Here is a 17,846-nt window from a genome sequence, read left to right on the forward strand (position 1 = left end):
CAAAATATTAAAATATATTTTAATATCTAATGCTGATTTTAAAATAACTGATAAAAATGCAGAGTGCTATGATTCATGGCGTCATCATAATGGAATTAAAATAACATCATCAGTTTCATTTATTCATAAAGTTTTATTTATTCAGATAATAAATCAATTTTTCAGAAAGCAAAGCAGAAGAAAAAACCAGCAGATCAGGATGAGATTGTTTGGATCAGAAGTGATACTCCGTGGTGACGTCATCATCATCATCATCATCATCATCATGTGGTACCAGCTCATCCTGGGGGGGCGGAGTCATCTTCACACACGGTGACGGGTCACTTCCTGTGTTCAGAGGAAGTTAAAGAAAAACACATTTATTACCATGAATGCAACTAATTCAGGAGACTGGATAATAAGAGACATTTATAAAGCAAATATAATATATAATAAAATCAGAACCAGTGAAAACCTTCAGTCAGTCAGTGATTGGTTGGATCATCAGGTCAGGAAATGATTCAGGGTTTTACCTTTGGCTCTGAGTCCAGATGAAAACCCCAAGAGGAAACAGCAGATGAAGAACAGGAACATGACCACCAGGTGGCAGAGCAGAGTGATGATGAGGAGCGGGGAGGATGAAGAGGGCGCGGCTTCAGTGATTGGCGGGGCTTCAGTGGTGGGCGGGGCTTCAGTGGTGGGCGGGGCTCTGGTTGGTGTTTTCCTGCAGAGAGAATCCAACCTGATCAACATTTATAGATGAAACTGAAGGAATGTTTGTGTCTGACTGATGAATTCATTAGTTATTATTCACACTGATCACTGGAACACAAATAAAACATTAAACTGTGTTTGATCAGTTCAGTTAGCAGAGAACAAAACATTTATTCTAGCATCTGTTACAGTCTTGTTACAAACACATTTTAATATGATTTCAGAAAATAAGATGCATTAAATTTAAACATCATCAGCCATAGAAGATGAAGCTTCTCATTGATGACAAAGCAACATGAATATTCTGATAATTTGTATCAAAGATTCAAATCAATATTTGACATTTAGATGCTAGAAAAACTGTTTATAGAACAATTATAGAAAGTTCAGATCATTGGAAGAAAACTAAATATCCAGAGACAGAGTTACAGTGATATACATGTTAAACAGAAGCTGCTGACCCCTGACCTTTGACAGAGACCCTGCTGGATGGAGACTCTCCAGAACCGCTGATGCTACATTATAGAGGCCTTCATCAGAGCTGGAAACATGGAGGAGGGTCATGCTGCCTGCTGATCCATCACCAATGAAGGAGCCATCTTTATAGAAAGCAGCTGGGAGGTTGTGGGTTGGATTCCTTGCTCTGCAGCTCAGAGTGACGTCATCTCCCTCCATCACAGGGAGGACAGGACTCTGCAGGATCACTGATCCTTTCAACACAGAGACAAACTACAGCATTTCATCCATTTCCACACAGCAACACTAACTCCACAGTCTGATCTTACCAGAGACAGAGAGCTGGATGCTGCAGCTGCTGCTGCTGCTGCTGCTGCTGCTGCTGTTGCTGCTGCTGGAGGATCCAGACTCACACCAGTACAGACCAGTGTCCTCTGGGAGGATGTAGGTCACGTTACATGTAGAACCAACTGTTGCTCCCCATCCATCTCCACATGGCTTCCTGGTCTCTCTGCTGGTGTTTCTCCTCACTGTCCATCCAGCTGATCTGTTTTCATCCTCACAGATCAGAGTCACTGATTCTTCTTCTAAGAACTGGGATCTGCTGGGACTCACAGTCAGATGAACTGAAATAATAAAACATTTCATTAGTTCCAGCAACAGGATCCAGTCTAGATCTAGAGTTATCAGAATCAGGTTGTAACCTTGGTTTGTTGAGCGGCTCAGCAGAGAGATCAGAGCTGCAGAGAATGACTCTCAGGTTAGTTGGAGCTTTAATCAGCTCTGCTGTGGGAAGCAGCAGTGATCGTCTCTCAACATTTGCACACATCCAGCAGATGGACTCACCCAGCAGCCTGTGGACAGATGTTCCCTCCATTCTGCAGCTGGATCCAATGAGACCAGCAGCAGTTTGACTCGCTGAGAACAAACTCTTCCTCTTCCTCTTTATGAGACACTTTGGCTTTTTTTAGTCGACCACAAAATAAAACGTCTCTAACTTTTCTTGACCATATTTTGTTGCTAACAGCTAAACTCTTTTAACTTCAGTTTCCTGATTGTCAAACCAACTCAAACTTCTTCTGTAACTTTTAGTTTCATTGTTTTAAAACGTTTCTCTCCTAAAATCTTCTCTAAACAGTTTCAGCGTCTCTTTGAATCCTCAGTAAAAAGTTCAACTAAAGTTTAACTTGCAGCAACAAAAATCTGCAGCTGTGCTCCGACGCTATTAGCATTAGCATTAGCATTAGCATCATTAAGGTGATGCTGTGGGATGTGTGGTCCCGTCGTCATAGAAACACATCAGCTGTGTGTTTCTATGAAACACGTTTTGTGACTGTTGTTTAGTTCAGTACATTTAAAGCTACAGTAGCGCTCAGTAAGCATCAGCTGTCAGTTTTGTGTCTGAACAGATAAAATCAGACGCTTCCTGAAGACGGATCAGAGCTTCCCGTCAATAAAGTTTATTATATTCGATGTTTCAGACCAATCAATATAAATGTGCTTTATGGGCCCCTGAATAACTAGAACAACATTTTCATCAGTTAAATCAGTCAAATATGATTGGAAAAGCTCCATGATTATTAAAATGCATCACACAGACAGGACCAAAATAAAAGCTTTTAACAGAGAGACTGGGCCAGTCCAGAACCAGCATCTGGTGGGACCATAACGTGACCCCAGTGGGGAAACACCAGACATCCCCAGTGGTCCCAGCTGGTCCCGGTGGTCCCAGCTGGTGCCGGTGGTCCCAGTGGTCCCAGCTGGTCCAGTGGTCCCAGCTGGTCCCGGTGGTCCCAGCTGGTGCCGGTGGTCCCAGTGGTCCCAGCTGGTCCCAGCTGGTCCCGGTGGTCCCAGTGGTCCCAGCTGGTCCCAGTGGTCCCAGTGGTGCCAGTGGTCCCAGTGGTCCCAGCTGGTGCCAGCGGTCCGCCCATCTCTCATTTCTCGTTCTAAACTTGTTAGATTAACTTGAACTATATGCTGGAGGAAAACCTAACCAGTTTTCCTCACTCTGCTATTTTCTCCTACTACTCTCCAGTTTGCATCATTTGCTGTCAATTCATCTGTTATCTAATTCTTTATCTGATTCTTTATGTGATTCTTTATCTGATTCTTTATGTCTTTATCTAATTCTTTATGTGATTCTTTATGTGATTCTTTATCTGATTCTTTATGTGATTCTTTATCTAATTCTTTATGTGATTCTTTATGTGATTCTTTATCTGATTCTTTATGTGATTCTTTATCTGATTCTTTATGTGATTCTTTATGTGATTCTTTATGTGATTCTTTATCTGATTCTTTATGTGATTCTTTATGTGATTCTTTATCTGATTCTTTATGTGATTCTTTATGTGATTCTTTATCTGATTCTTTATGTGATTCTTTATGTGATTCTTTATCTGATTCTTTATGTGATTCTTTATCTGATTCTTTATGTGATTCTTTATCTGATTCTTTATCTGATTCTTTATCTGATTCTTTATCTGATTCTTTATCTGATTCTTTTATCTGATTCTTATGTGATTCTTTATCTGATTCTTTTATCTGATTCTTATGTGATTCTTTATCTGATTCTTTATGTGATTCTTTATGTGATTCTTTATGTGATTCTTTATCTGATTCTTTATGTGATTCTTTGTGATTCTTTATCTGATTCTTTATCTGATTCTTTATGTGATTCTTTATGTGATTCTTTATCTGATTCTTTATGTGATTCTTTATCTGATTCTTTATGTGATTCTTTATCTGATTCTTATGTGATTTCTTTATGTGATTCTTTATGTGATTCTTTATCTGATTCTTTATCTGATTCTTTATCTGATTCTTTATGTGATTCTTTATCTGATTCTTTATGTGATTCTTTATCTGATTCTTTATTTGATTCTTTGTGATTCTTATCTGATTCTTTATGTGATTCTTTATCTGATTCTTTATGTGATTCTTTATCTGATTCTTTATGTGATTCTTTATCTGATTCTTTATGTGATTCTTTATCTGATTCTTTATCTGATTCTTTATCTGATTCTTTATCTGATTCTTTATCTGATTCTTTTCTCTCCATGGATCTATAGAAGTTCAGTTGATTCTTTCCTGCAGGGAGAATCGGCTCAGAACTAAATGTTAACTTTTTACTTTTTCTTAAACACAGAAAGTCATGAAAACTCCAGTAAAACTTATTTGGCACTTTATAATCAAAAACAGTTCAAACACACAGATGAATCAGTTCTTCTGGTTTCTATTGTCAATGAAATGAAAATCCTTTGATTGGTGACCAGGATTAAAATGAGTAAAAATTAATTTTTACAAAAGTCCATTAAATTGGAGCCACTTAAATAAACTGAACCCAATAAATAAATTCTACTTCCTGGAACCTCTTGTTGTATGTTTGTGTTTCCCTGGGGAACAGATATGGTGGGACACACCGGGTCGGACCAGAACCGAGACCATGACCCCCATCAGCTCCGGTCTCCATGACAACCACTGGATGCGTTTGGTTCTGATGTTTATTGAAAAGTTCTTGTTGGTTCTTCTGGGTCGCTGGGAGGAACCAGCAGGTGTCAGTCAGTCCTTCAGGTGGAAACCGCGACTCAGAACCAGCTCGGTTCTGGCTCCGCCCAGGTGACACGCCTCCAGGACGCAGACCAGCCTCTGATTGGCCAGCTGGGGCGCCATGGCGATCAGGTCAGCTGAGAGAGAGAGAGAGGTCAGCTTGATCGCCCCCAGAGGCCGGCTGGGTAGAAACTGGTTACATTTATAGAGCAACTTTTGTTGACTAAAGTCATTTTAGTATTTTTACTTTGACTTGGATAAAATTTCAGGCACAACAAACTGAAACAAACGGATCTGGAAAGTTTTATTTTGTTATTTTGATCTTCAAAATTCTAAATTTCCACATAACTTTATATTTTTTCTGCTGATGTAATTTTTAAATATTGATGATGTCATCAGTTTCTCTGGACTTTTGCTCTTTTGCTGGAGTGAAAACATGTTGAAGTGTTTCTGCTCCAGCTGAGTTTCCTGGTTCTGGTCCTCCTCTGAACCGGACCTCTGGACTCACCTGGAGTCGGCGGCGGTGTGTGTGAGGAGAAGGATCCCTGGGACAGGATGGAGGTCCAGGTGTTGGCGTGGCGATGCGAGGCGGAGGACAGGTGAGGCAGGAAGACGGCGTCGATCGTCAGGCCGTCAGACAGAGCTGGAGGGAGAACCAGAGACAGTCAGAACCGGTTCTGACCCGGGTTCTGACCCGGCGTCTCTCTGCGGGTCGGTACCTCTCAGCCTCACGGTGTAGTAGTCTCTGGGGGCGGAGCCAAAGCTCTCTGCGCTGGCCCCGCCCCCCATCGCCACGGCAGCAGCCTGCTCCTCCCTGTGACTGTAGTCAAAGCTCAGAGGCAAGGTTTCCATGGCGATGGGTGGGAATGTCGGGGGGAGGGCGGCGGCGGCGAAGGATGAGTCATCATCATCATCATCATCATCATCTTCTTCTTCACCGGCGGGAACCACGAACTCCATGGAGGCTTCAAACAGGATCACTGCACAGAGACGGGTCCACACGGTCCTGATCCGGTTCTGGACCAAAAGCCAGAACCAGAACCGGTCCCCACAGAACCCTGGAACCGCTGAGCACTGCTGCTCAGCTGGCTGAACCAAAACTCCTACACCCTGACCGACCCAAACGACAGGAAATATCTCTGGTTCTGGAAGCCCAGGAAGGTCCGGATCAGTTCTGACCCGTTAACACAGAAACAGACTGACCCACTCCAACCCAACCGGTTCTGACCAGTTAGCCGGTTCTGACCCGGTTTAATCTCATGAAGACTCTTTCTTCCACCATGTTTCCAGTGACTGCGGTTCTGACCCGTTTGGACCTGCTGACCGTACGGAGCGAACAGAACCAGAACTGGTTCACCTGTTCAACCGCCTCACCTGTCCTGTTGGGTTCAGGCTGGACGGCGAGCAGAGGACGCCTGTGGAGACAGAACACGTCCATCAGAGAGACACTGAGACAGATGGGCGTCCTCTGTGACCTCTGACCTCTTGCTGGGCGTCTCCGGCATCAGCAGCTTCCTCCTCCTGCCGGACCTCCTGCGGGGACAAACCCAGAGACCTGAGACCGGTCCTCGTGAGGAGACGTCCCCCCCGAGTCCGGCCCGCCGTCTCACCGTGGCGCGCCGGCGGGACGCGGCGTGGACGCGCTGAGGGACGAGGACGGAGACGTCGGGCAGAACGGCGAGGACGACGGCGGACACGGCGAGGACGACGGCCGGTCCGTCCAGAACAAACAGCGGTCCTCCTGGGGACGACAGAACCGGGTCAGAACCGGGCCTGAACTGGATCAGAACCGGGTCCGATCGGGTCAAAACCGGGTCAGAACCGGGCCTGAACCGGGCCTGAACCAGATCAGAACCGGGTCCGATCGGGTCAGAGCCAGGTCCGATCGGTCAGAACCGGGCCTGATCCGGGTCAAAACCGGGTCCGATTGGGTCAGAACCGGGCCTGAACCGGGCCTGAACCAGATCAGAACCGGGTCCGATCGGGTCAGGATTGGACCAGAACCGGGTCAGAACCGAGTCAGAACCGGGTCCGATCGGATCAGAACCGGGTCCGATCGGATCAGAACCGGGTCCGATCGGATCAGAACCGGATCCGAACCGGGTCCGATCAGATCAGAACCGGGTCCGATCGGATCAGAACCGGATCAGAACCGGATCAGAACCGGGTCCGACCGGGTCAGGATTGGACCAGAACCGTGTCAGATCGGGTCAGAACCGGGTCCGATCGGCCTCACCTCTCCCGCGAGGCTGTAGGTAACCATGGAAACGGTCGCCTGGAGGCAGAAGGTGCGTCGCTCCGGTAACAGAGCCGCTCCAGCTCCCTCTGAAGCTCCGCCCCCTGCAGGAACCCGATCTCACCTGGACACCAAACCAGAACCAGAACCGAGCAGCAGAGGTGAGGAGAAAAAACTATTTGAACTTATTTTAACTAAAAACGGCGACTTGAGAGATCAAAGCATCAAAGATTAAATTGTTATTTTAAAGATTTTAAAGATGAAAATGAAAATAATTTATATAAACAACTAAATCAGGCAAAAGAAACATTTTTCTAATGTTTCTATAATCATTAACTCAAAATTATTCAGAGTAAGAAACGATTATCCAACAAAAGTACATTTTCCTCCAGAAAGGCAGAAATTAAAGTTTGAAAAGACGAAAAAATGTCAATAAACGTTTCACCATCCTGACGGCGCCGGGATTCAAACGCTAAAATAAAAGTTTTACAAAACGTTAAAATAAAAGTTTTACAAACGCTAAAATAAAAGTTTTACAAACATTAAAATAAAAGTTTTACAAACGTTTTAATAAAAGTACATCAGAGTGGAAATACTCCTGAAAGTACTTTATTTTACTCATCTCTCTCATCTCTCTCATCTCTCTCATCTCTCTCACCTCTCCTCTCCCTCATGAGCGTTTCCAAGGAGACGGGCGGAGGCGGGAAGATGAAGAATCCTCCAATCAGAGCCCTGCTCAGCACCTGCTGGTCCTCCTGGCCCCTCAGCCACCGCAGGAAGCTCCAGACCGGCTGCAGCCGCCGGTAGCTCATCCGGGGGTGGTGACCTGCCCTGCCGGCCCATCAGAGCAGGTCAGAGGTCGGGCTGGAGCAGGAGAGGAAACGGCAGGGTGAGGCTTACCTGCAGTACACCTGTGTGTAGGTGGTGTTGGTGAGGTAGAGCCAGCCGGGGTTCTGGTGGGTCGTGACGGGCCGGAGGCGGGTGCAGACCACCACGGACACTGCAGACAGAGCAGGAAACATCTGGGCTGCAGCAGCAGCACCTGCTGCTGCAGCTGCTGCAGCTGCTGCCAGGCTCACCTACATGGAGCTTCAGCTGCGTCTCGGGCTGCGACGTGGAGAACAGCTTCACCATGATTGGCTGCTCGCTGCTGCCGTCCTCCAATTGGAGCCAGCGGTACTCCAGAAGCCCCGCCCCTCGACCATCTGATGTGAACAGGAAGTGATGTGATGAAACAGAAACATGAGACCAGGAACAAACAAAACAAAATATAATAAAAAACATCAGTTTTGTTTTTTTGCTAAATGTACCAAGAAAAAAGATCCATGTTCAAAAACCTGATAATCCAGTAGATTCAGTCTGACTGGGGTCAAAGGTTTCAACATGTCTAGATGCTGTGGTTCCTAACACCCTTTCAGAAAGCTGTTCCCCTTCCCGCCTGTGGAGGCGCTGCACAAAAAACCACTGAAGGCAATGATCAGAAGAAGACACTGAGCGTAAACCTTCTTCCTGAGACGTGAACCAGATGGAGTGTTGGAGTTTTTAGCCGCAGACCTCAACATGAGACTAGCATGTTTGTTTTGGTCGTATTTACCCAGAATGCCCTGCGCTGTCGTCCACTTCACGTCGTCTAACATGTTTTTAGTGACGGTTTAACTCCACTAAAGTTCAGAGTTCACAGACGACTCCATGACAACAAGACAGACTCGCAGATTATTGAAAAACAGAATAAAAGCTGAAAACTTTTAAAAATAAATATTTCTGACTAAATCTGACTTTGTCGTACCTGACATCAGGTTTGGGGATGATAACCCAAAAGGCCCGAAGACGACCGGGTCACATCTCTGTCTCACCTTTACTCCGGACTCGCTCCGACCGCCCGGCGAAGGTCAGCAGGCCGATGACATCACACAGGGCGCCGTGACGACGCTCCAGGAAGTCCTTGCTGGTTGCATCGGATGACAGGACAGGCGGGTCAGCGGGCGGTGGACCGGGACAGACCGGGACAGACGGGGACAGACCTGTTGTAGAAGCTGTATGACGGCGCAGGCGGGACGCTCTCAGGTGAGACGGACGACTCGGAGACGACGCAGAGCTGAGCTGCCGGGTTCCTGCTGTTCACACTGATCTCTGCAACAAAGACGGGCCGGGTCACGACTGCAGAACCTGGTCCAAAGAGCCCACATCATCACCCCTCCACCTCCCGATCCCACATTCAGCTGTTCTGGATCGGGTTGGTGAAACTCGGTGGAGGACAAAGTGAACTTCACCTACAACCTGGAAAAATGTTTCGTTTTTTCTGAAAAGCTTCTTGTCGGTTAGTTTTACTCTTATTTCACAGGTACCAGGTATTTCCACTAGTTACCACAATAAAAAACATTTAGTTTTTTGCAGTGCGCTGAATGTTTCCGACTCCACAGGAAGTCCAGAGTTCCTCGTACCGATGTCGTCGACCTCTGCCGGGTAGTGCTGTTTGACCCGGAAGCGTCGCAGGCTGATGATGTCACCGAGCTCCAGGCGGCGGTACCAGCTGACACACACACTGTTCCACAGCACCACACACACACTTCCTGTCCGGTCGCAGGCCTGCAGCACGGCCTGCAGCACACATGGAGACAGCGGTAGGGCACGGCGGTGGAGGGGTGATGCTGCGGGCCGAGGGGAGCGGGAGCTGCTCAGGGTTTCATCTGAAGGTTTCTTTCTGGACGGATTCATTCGCAGCTTTGCAGATGAAAATCGGCCCACAGCATCACACGTCCTCCACCGAGCTTCACACTGTGCGTTTCCCACTGACCTTATATGGGCATTCACAGTTCCTGTCTGTCCTGCCGTAGTACATCAGGTGGGACTTGTTGATGATGCGTACGATCAGCTGATGCTGGATGGCGCCCCTGGTGACGCTGCGGCGACCGGACCGGAAGCGTTCCCGCAGCTCGGACACGGTAACAGACGGCTGTCGTCCTGGCAACACACACAGGTGATGTGAGGGATCAATTAGTAACTCCCCTGATGAGCCTGCGCTGTGATTGGCCCCCACCTTCCTCCTGCTCCTCCTCCTCCAGGCTGTCAGTGGGCGGAGCCTCCGTCCATTCCTCGCCACTGTAGTCCACGTTATTCCACAGAGGGAGGAAGACGCTCCTGCTGGCTCTGAGAGGAAGCAGCGCACCTGACCGCCATAAACCAATCAGACGGCAGGAAAAACTCATGATTCTGCTGCAGGGGTGTCCAAAGTGTGGCCCAGGGGCCATTCGTGGCGCACAGACTCACATTTTGTGGCCTCTTAAAAGCAGGTTAATACTGATACACCTTTTATTTTTTATCAGAGTTAAAAATTTATCATTTTCTTGCAATGGAAATGATTAAATATAACACAAAGTAGTCTTCTATTAATTACTTTTCTAATTAATAGAAGCAAATTAATCCAGAGTTTTACTCAAAATCTGACAACCAAACCAGTTTCTAGTAATTCATTAAACTTGCCAGCATTTTGAAAGAAAGTGACGCAAATCCTGCTTTTATAACCGACAATAAACTTTTTCAATAAGAATTTGAAAACTAGACGCCTTCAGTTTAATAAAACAACTTTGCAAAATCATTTTAAATATTTGGACCTACAATAAATAACATCAACATTTTCTGCATGCCGAAGCATTCATCACATCATAAACATAAATAATTCTTGGAAATCATTCCCATTGGAAATAAGCTTCTTCAGGACACTTTAAAACGTTTGGATACTGGTTCTGCTGGTTCTCACCTGCTGGTTCTGATGGTCCGAACCAGGGCAGAGAGTCCCAGTCCGCCTCAGACCTCCTGACTCCCTCCTCCTCCTCCTCCTCATCATGATGGTCAACCTGAACGCCCACCAGCCTGTAGCTGCAGGGGGCGGAGCCTCAGTCAATTCCTCTCATGACATCACCACACAGCCTCTCACCTGGCTGCACTCACCTGTCTCTGTCTGCAGAGGCCCCAGGGCATTCTGGGAGTTGGGGCGCTCAGGGCCGGGATGAAGGCAGCGTTACGGAGCGTGGACCCTGGCTTCAGGACCCGCCTCTCCACCAGCCGGTTCAGACCGGGGTCCAGAGTCACCTGGAGGCGGCAGTCACCGTCTGTCAGCGTCACGTCATACAGGTCCTCACCTGGAGACAGAGGACAGATGAAGGTCACAGAGGTTAGAGGACACTGTGTCTGCCTTGTCTCTGTCCATCTCACCACTCAGGACTGCCTGGGGGAAGTAGATGGCGGACGCCGGGTCTCTGCTGTAACGACGAATGTCCACAACATGCAGGGACTCCCTGCAGACAACTGGAGAGGACGAAGACGCCTGCAAGACAAGCAGAAGGGGAAAAAAACAAAGAGATATGGAGGAGAACACAGACAGAACCATCTACAACAGGGTGACTGATCCCCCATTAAAATGCAGTTTCCAGTCTGGATGCAAGGAAAATGATTTTACTAAATAAGATGCGCCAGCAGGTGATTGGTCCATTTTATCTCATTTTGATCACAGGTCCGAATCGCTCATCTGGTCCAATTAGGGATCGGAACCAATCAGGGGCAGCAAAATAAAGCTTTCAGAGCATAAATAAACTTATGTCAGATTTATTATTTTTTTTGACGTTAACAAATAGACTAAGTAGAAAGGACAGCACTCAGGGATTATATTTCCCATTCTAAACCTGCTTAGGAAATATTGAAATTGAAGCCAACCAGCATTATTTTCATTAATTAATAATTTTACTGATCTTTTAATAAAATAGCTGCGTTATAAGGACCACAGAGTTAATTCGGGATGAACTGATCAATCTCAAGGTTCTTTATTTTAACAGTTCTGAAGTGATCAGAACCTGACCTGTCAGATTCACAAAACATCATCTACCTGCGCTGCACCGGTTAAAATCCATCAGAACCGAACCAGCTACAGCTAATCAGCTGCTAATAAACAGCCGAACTGAAGGTCTGGGTGCGTTTCATAAGAACCCGAACCAAACTGAACTCCACAGAACCGCTGCTGTTGTTGATAAGCGGAACCGCCTTAAAGCAGCTGGTTCTGAGTGGAGTCCGGTGGAGGAGGATTGGCTCACAAAGGCGGTTCGGAAGCCGCTAACAGCCGCTGTTGCTCCCGTTCAGCTCATCGGGACGGTACCGGTAACAACAGAACTCTGGGTTCTGACCTGGTTCGGAGCGGGTCTGGACCTGGCCAGGGTCCTGTGGAAGATGCAGCCGTCGGCCGCCATGTTAGCCCTGTCAATTCCAGAGAGGTGCATGTGGGAAATCGAGGCTAACTGACATCCGTGGAGCCTACAGATGGAGAAATTATTCCTGAGTGGAAATGATTCCTTTATGGAGAAATAAAATTACGTCTTCTAATTAATATTTTATAAAACATATATTATAATTATATATTAAAACATTCCTTTTTATTTCTTTGCTTCCTGGGCTAAAATCGTGTATGAACTGAAACTCCTGCTGTGTTTCAGTGAAGAAAAGGAGAAACATGATAAAAAAGACAAAATCATTTAGTAAAATTAAATCTTTATTCAACAAAACAATCACTTAATTGTCTGTTTTAAATAATTAGCTGTGTTTAATTTCTGTTAATGTGTTGTATTAGTGTGTTAATGGTTTTTAATATTGACTGTAATTTAATTTTTAGTGATAATATTGTCATTCTGAGAATAAAAACATTTTTCATTTTTCCCATTTTTCATTTACTCCTCAGGTTATAAAGTTTCAGACTGATGGAATATTTGTGTGATCGTTGTGATTTTTTTACTGCATACATGCATCATGTTGAAGCTTCAGTGAAACATTATTTTAAATGTTTATTACAAGGCTAGCATGTGGTTTCTGGTTCTCACCTCCCAGGATCTCTGAGCCACTTTCTGTCCCTCCTCACCTGATTGTTCTGCTGTTCTCTCTCGTCTGTTTTTGTTGTTCTGGTTCTGTGTTGTTTGTTGTCTTAAAATAAAAATCATTTTCTTCTATCTCAGTCTTTGATTAGCTGCTCTCTCTTTGCTGGTATTGTGTTACTTTTAATCATAAACTAAACTCACCTGTTCCTCATGAAGTGACAAGGATCTTATTCTTATTGAACTGTTTACTAAAAAAGTAAACAGAAACCATCTTGCTGAAAATGACAGAAAGTTGTTTTCCTTCTTTTCAATAAGGATCATATCTACAATGACTTGAGTTCAGCTGCATTCTCATTAAAATATTGAAATACAGTTGTAATTATTGTTGTAATTTTATTTGGAAAATAAAAAGTGACCCAGAAGTCCTTTAAGGTTCAGGACTGCGCTGCGTCTCTGCCTGAGCAGAACTCTGCAGAACCCGACGTCGGTAGAGTTCAGGTTTTATTTAACACGTTTAATTATTAACAGGAGTCACGACGATTTCTCTGGTTCTGCTCCTTCATCCCTGCTGGTGGTTCTGACCGGTTCTGGTTCCACTCCTCCAAAGCTTCAGGAAATGAAGTCAGACTTCCTGAATGTAAAACTGATGCTGATCACCTGCCATGGTCTGGATTCAGGTCGACATGTTGGAGAAGAGGTGATGCATTCGCTGCCACTGGGACGTCCGAGACTCAGATGCCAGCTGCAGGCAGGTCAGAGTTCATGTTTCACTTCATAAACTGTTTCTCTCTGGAACCAGAACCAGCTGCTGGATGTAAAATGACCAGAACCAGTTGGTTCTGTACGGTTCTCCTGCTCTCTCCCTTTATTTGACAACAGAACCAGAGAAATAATCTGAAACCAGAACCCCTCAGTCATCCGAACCCGTGCAGCACTAAGGCCCCTGACCTCTGACCTCTGCCTACACTCGGCTGGTGAAGTGCTGGGAGTCTCTGAACTCCAGGTAGAGGCTGAAGAGCAGGTGCAGGCTCTGGACCCTGGTTCCGTGGACGGGGATGTCCAGCAGGCTGCAGACCAGGTCTGCGTACTGCGGCAGGCTGCAGGCCAGGCGGGCCGGCGGCAGCTGCAGGGCCCCCAGCAGCTCCTCCACCTCCGGGGGCCACTCCTGCATCAGGCTGTCCAGGTCCGGCATGGTTCTGCTGTACCGCACGCTGGCTGGCGGCTTGGACCGGTGCAGCGCGCTGATGCTGTCCACCCAGCTGTCCACGGCCCGGGGGTTGGTCCGCGGGCCCGCCACGCTCGGAACCTTCTTCAGCTGCAGCGGGGAGACAGAGCGGGGTTCTGATGGTACCGGACCGGACCCTGGAGCCTGCAGGTGTGTGTGCAGGTGTGTGTACCTCTGTGGTTCCGTGCTGTTTGGTTTCCTCCGACAGCCACAGAGACAGAACCGTCGGGTCCGACTGCTTCACACTGGGCTCATCCAGAACCAGTAGGCCCAAGTTGTCTGGTTTCCCATCCGGCCTCGGTACCTGAACACACCACACACATTTCAGATCAGGGCAACCCAGTTGAGACGGTTCTGAAGTTTTGATTTAGACCCAGTTCTGAATCAGGGTTCGTTTTCCAGCAACCTTAGAACAAACAGAACCAACTGTGGTTCTTAGAGTTTATAGAGAACAGCTGGGGTTCTGTCCAGGACCGGTTCAGAACACACTGGAATGCGGTTCTAAAGCCATTTAAAAAATGAATAGAAGGCCTGGTTCTGACCCGGCTCCCAGTGTTGGTACCTTTAGGAAGGCGTCGATGTCTCCAACAGCAGGGATGAAGTCCGGGATGAAGGGCTTGAGGCAGAGGTCCAGTTCTTGGTTCGGAGGAGAATACCTGAGAGGAAATTGACCCATGTGTCAGATCCAGATGTTCTGACCCAGTGCAGCATGTAGAACCTGCAGAACTCTGATGCTGGACTGATTCTGGACTCCCTGAAATAACCTTTTCAGTTCTACATCATTAACCTGTGAAGCTGCAGGAGAACCAGATGGTTCTGATCCATTATATATAACAATAACACATCACATCCAGATCAGAACCAACTGGACTCTTTCAAGCATAGAGCGCAGAAACCAGAACCTGTAGCTTCAACTGCAAATTGCACTGAGAAAAAGCCCAGGTCCATTTCATATAGAACAGAGTCAATGTCAACATTCAGCTGAAAACCCACATCCTACTGGTGTCATCATGCTAGCATTAGCACTCATGCTAACGTTAGCCTTGAAGCTAAAATGTATGTAATAATTCTATATAGTAAACAGAACAGAGTAAGTAACTATTAGTGACTAATATGCTAAGGAAAGCTGTTTAGCTAACCTTCACATTTTAATTAATTTTTAGCTCATTCAAGTTCAAAATATAGTCTATAGCATGTGGGCTGTAATTAGCATGCTGACTATTTTAGATTATAAAACATTGATTTCATACTGATTGGACTAAGTCCATATTATCAGAACCAACCCGTCCGGCTTTGACTGAGTTGGACAGATGTTCAGAACCTTCTACAGTGGAATTCAGGTCCTTGCCAGAACCAAAGGTTCTGTTGGTTCTACATGGTTCTGATGGACTGAGGTGTGTGTCTCTGGTTACCGGGTGATGTACTGGAACAGCTCTCTGATCTCTGAGGTAACCGGCAGGTTGGAGTAGTCTGCAGGGTCGTACACTCCCTCCAGAGTTTCAGTGGGCTCATCGTCATCGTCATCTTCATCAGACTCATCCTCATCGGAGTCCTCCTCTTCTTCCTCGTCCTCGTCCTCCTGGGTCAGACCGGGCCCTGGCTTCAGCCGCAGCGGCTCTGTGGCCCTCACAGCTCTGTGCTCCTCATCCAGCTGGTTCCTGCTGCTGCTGGACATGATGCCAAGAACCTTCTTGCTGCTCCACTCGGTCTGACAGGAGGAAAACATGGAGGTCAGAGAGAAGCAGTCTGACCTCTGACCCCTGAGAATCAGCTCAAAGGTCATCAGGAAGTAGAAAACCCTAATCTAAGAGGGGCAGGGCTGGGGAGGGGGGGTCCCTTTATTGATGTTTAGAAAAAACTACATTAATCTGTGAATTATTTCAAGTAGCCAAAAACTGAGGAAACATATTTTATTACTTTATCTGTTTAAAAACAAATATAAAAATAAATTGTTAAAGCTGAATATTTATATTGTGCACAATTTTCTAGAGGGGAAATAGTAAAATTAATCTTTTCTGAGCTTAAAACTCCGAGTTTTATTCTCCCGGCTTCCAGACTGACCAGCGGGGCTCAGCAGGCTGTGGCCGGGTACCTGTCTCTGTCCTCGGGGAGTCGGGCTGTAGACACTCGGTACCTCCTCTCCGTCCTCCACGTCCAGACTCTCGTCGTAGGGTTGGTTCCTCAGCAGCTGGGGGTCCTTTCCCCGGTCAGTCCGCTCCATGAGACACAGCTGCGTGAGGAGGTTCGGATGGAGGTTCGGATGGTAAGGAACAGCAGCTTCAGCTTCAACCCTGATGTCCCGAAAGCTAACAGAACTAGCGGAGCTTTAGCCCGAGCTAACGGAGCTAGCCGCTACCAGCAGCTCGTAAATCGGCTTTTAAACGACTAAAACCACAAAGTAACCAAGTAAAAGCGCAGCGAAGACTTCAAATTCATCGTTTGGAGACTGAAAATAGTCGCCTGACTGCAGTTTGAATCTGTTTATCTTCCAACAAACGCTTCGTGTTACAGCAGTTAGCAAGCAACTGAGGAATGTACCGTCCTAGCAACAGAAGAGGGTAGGCAGCAGATGACGTGGAGCATCAGCGCCACCTACTGGTCTGGAGGAGGAATCAGGCGTTCAGAACCCGGAAAGGCATAATCAACAACTCACTAACGTTTTGCAAATGTAGCCCCAAATATATAGTTGAAAAATGTTGGTTTGGGTTCTGAGTCCAAAGACAGTCCAATCTCTTAGATATTATGTAAAATCAACTTTTTGGAACTCTACATCATGTTATGATATTATTCTCTCATCAAAAACATACCTGGAGTGTTACCGATATTTTCATGCATGTTTGAGAAATCCTCTAATCTCCAGGACAACCATTCAACTGTTCAATACACCTGGGTCAACCGAGCTCCGTCTCCGAGGCGTAGCTCCTCCCACACTCGTCTCCTCCAGATTAACAACAAGGCATCGTTCAAACATCTTGTTGGACTAAACGTCTGCTGAGCTACTTCTCAGTGAAACTCTGATAAACATGTTAAAGGGTTAATAGAGGAGCCGTGTTGTGATGACTTTCTGAAGGCAGAGTTTCAGTAATAGCAGGAGCTTCTTAAAGAGACAGAAGCCTAATTTCAAGGCATTAAATAATGACATCAGATTTCTTCTAAGTTATAGTTGAGATGTAAACATAAAAATATAACTTTTTTTCTAACATCTGAAGACAACATTGTAACTTGATTGTGCTACACAATAATCCTATATACCTAGCTTTGGGAAGTCCCTTTATAAAAGTTCACCTTTGACCCAAAGATGACTAAGTTTGCCACTAAGTGCATCAGAGGAAGTCAGACCGTTTCAAAACCAGAAAACACAAACTGTACCAGAGGTGAGAACAGCCTGACTTCAGAGTTCATGTTGTTGCTATGCATCTTAAGCTTCCTTATTAAACCTGTGTCTTTGTTTCTGCACATCAGGGTTTTATGCAGTTTAAGGTTCATTTAGCTCAGTTTCAGTTTCACATAATCTGACTAATCAAGTTGCTTCACCATTGAGATTTGCTTTAGTATCATTCCCTGTGAATATTTAAAGAACAAACTTAAACATTAACTCCACATTTTATTCCAAAGTTGAAGATTACAGTTTAAACAAATTAGGTTTTTTTTTAAAAAAATAAAAGCCTTAAAGCAATGTTCCCAGAAAATGAAGAGGAAGACAGAGGCAGGATGAGACTGTCTGGTTCAGAAGTGATACTCTGTGGTGACGTCATCGTCATCATCATCATGTGCTACCAGCTCATCCTGGGGGGGCGGAGTCATCTTCACACACGGTGACGGGTCACTTCCT

General features: G+C 46.0%; 1 protein-coding gene and 1 pseudogene across 2 annotated transcripts; both read right to left on the minus strand.

Moving 5' to 3' along the window:
- Positions 1 to 4,316: 4,316 nt before the first annotated feature.
- On the minus strand, positions 4,317 to 12,201 carry LOC129351460 (RPA-related protein RADX-like; annotated as a pseudogene).
- A 961-nt stretch (positions 12,202 to 13,162) lies between these two features.
- Positions 13,163 to 16,548, minus strand: LOC129351260 (intraflagellar transport protein 46 homolog). Of its 2 annotated transcripts, none has more exons than XM_055020155.1 (5): positions 16,107 to 16,548; positions 15,427 to 15,722; positions 14,577 to 14,670; positions 14,187 to 14,318; positions 13,163 to 14,104 (listed from the first exon to the last, which is right to left on the minus strand). In XM_055020155.1, the coding sequence occupies exons 1-5, from the start codon at positions 16,233 to 16,235 to the stop codon at positions 13,751 to 13,753; spliced, it is 1,005 nt and encodes a 334-aa protein (XP_054876130.1). In that variant the 5' UTR covers positions 16,236 to 16,548; the 3' UTR covers positions 13,163 to 13,750. The 2 variants fall into 2 exon arrangements, with proteins under 2 accessions (XP_054876130.1, XP_054876131.1); XM_055020156.1 differs by having other exon boundaries at positions 16,076 to 16,189.
- Between the last annotated feature and the right edge of the window lie 1,298 nt (positions 16,549 to 17,846).

Source organism: Poeciliopsis prolifica, unplaced genomic scaffold, assembly GCF_027474105.1.
Source record: "Poeciliopsis prolifica strain line A6 unplaced genomic scaffold, Auburn_PproV2 SCAFFOLD066, whole genome shotgun sequence".
Classification (NCBI taxonomy): domain Eukaryota; kingdom Metazoa; phylum Chordata; class Actinopteri; order Cyprinodontiformes; family Poeciliidae; genus Poeciliopsis; species Poeciliopsis prolifica.

Excerpts from the sequence above, each read along its gene's own strand:
- LOC129351260 (XM_055020155.1), bottom strand. The coding sequence starts at position 16,235 with ATGGAGCGGACTGACCGGGGAAAGGACCCCCAGCTGCTGAGGAACCAA. Across the intron at positions 15,723-16,106 it reads CTCCCCGAGGACAGAGACAG|ACCGAGTGGAGCAGCAAGAA; the intron begins GTACCCGGCCAC and ends TCCTCCTGTCAG. Across the intron at positions 14,319-14,576 it reads ACATCGACGCCTTCCTAAAG|GTACCGAGGCCGGATGGGAA; the intron begins GTACCAACACTG and ends TGGTGTGTTCAG.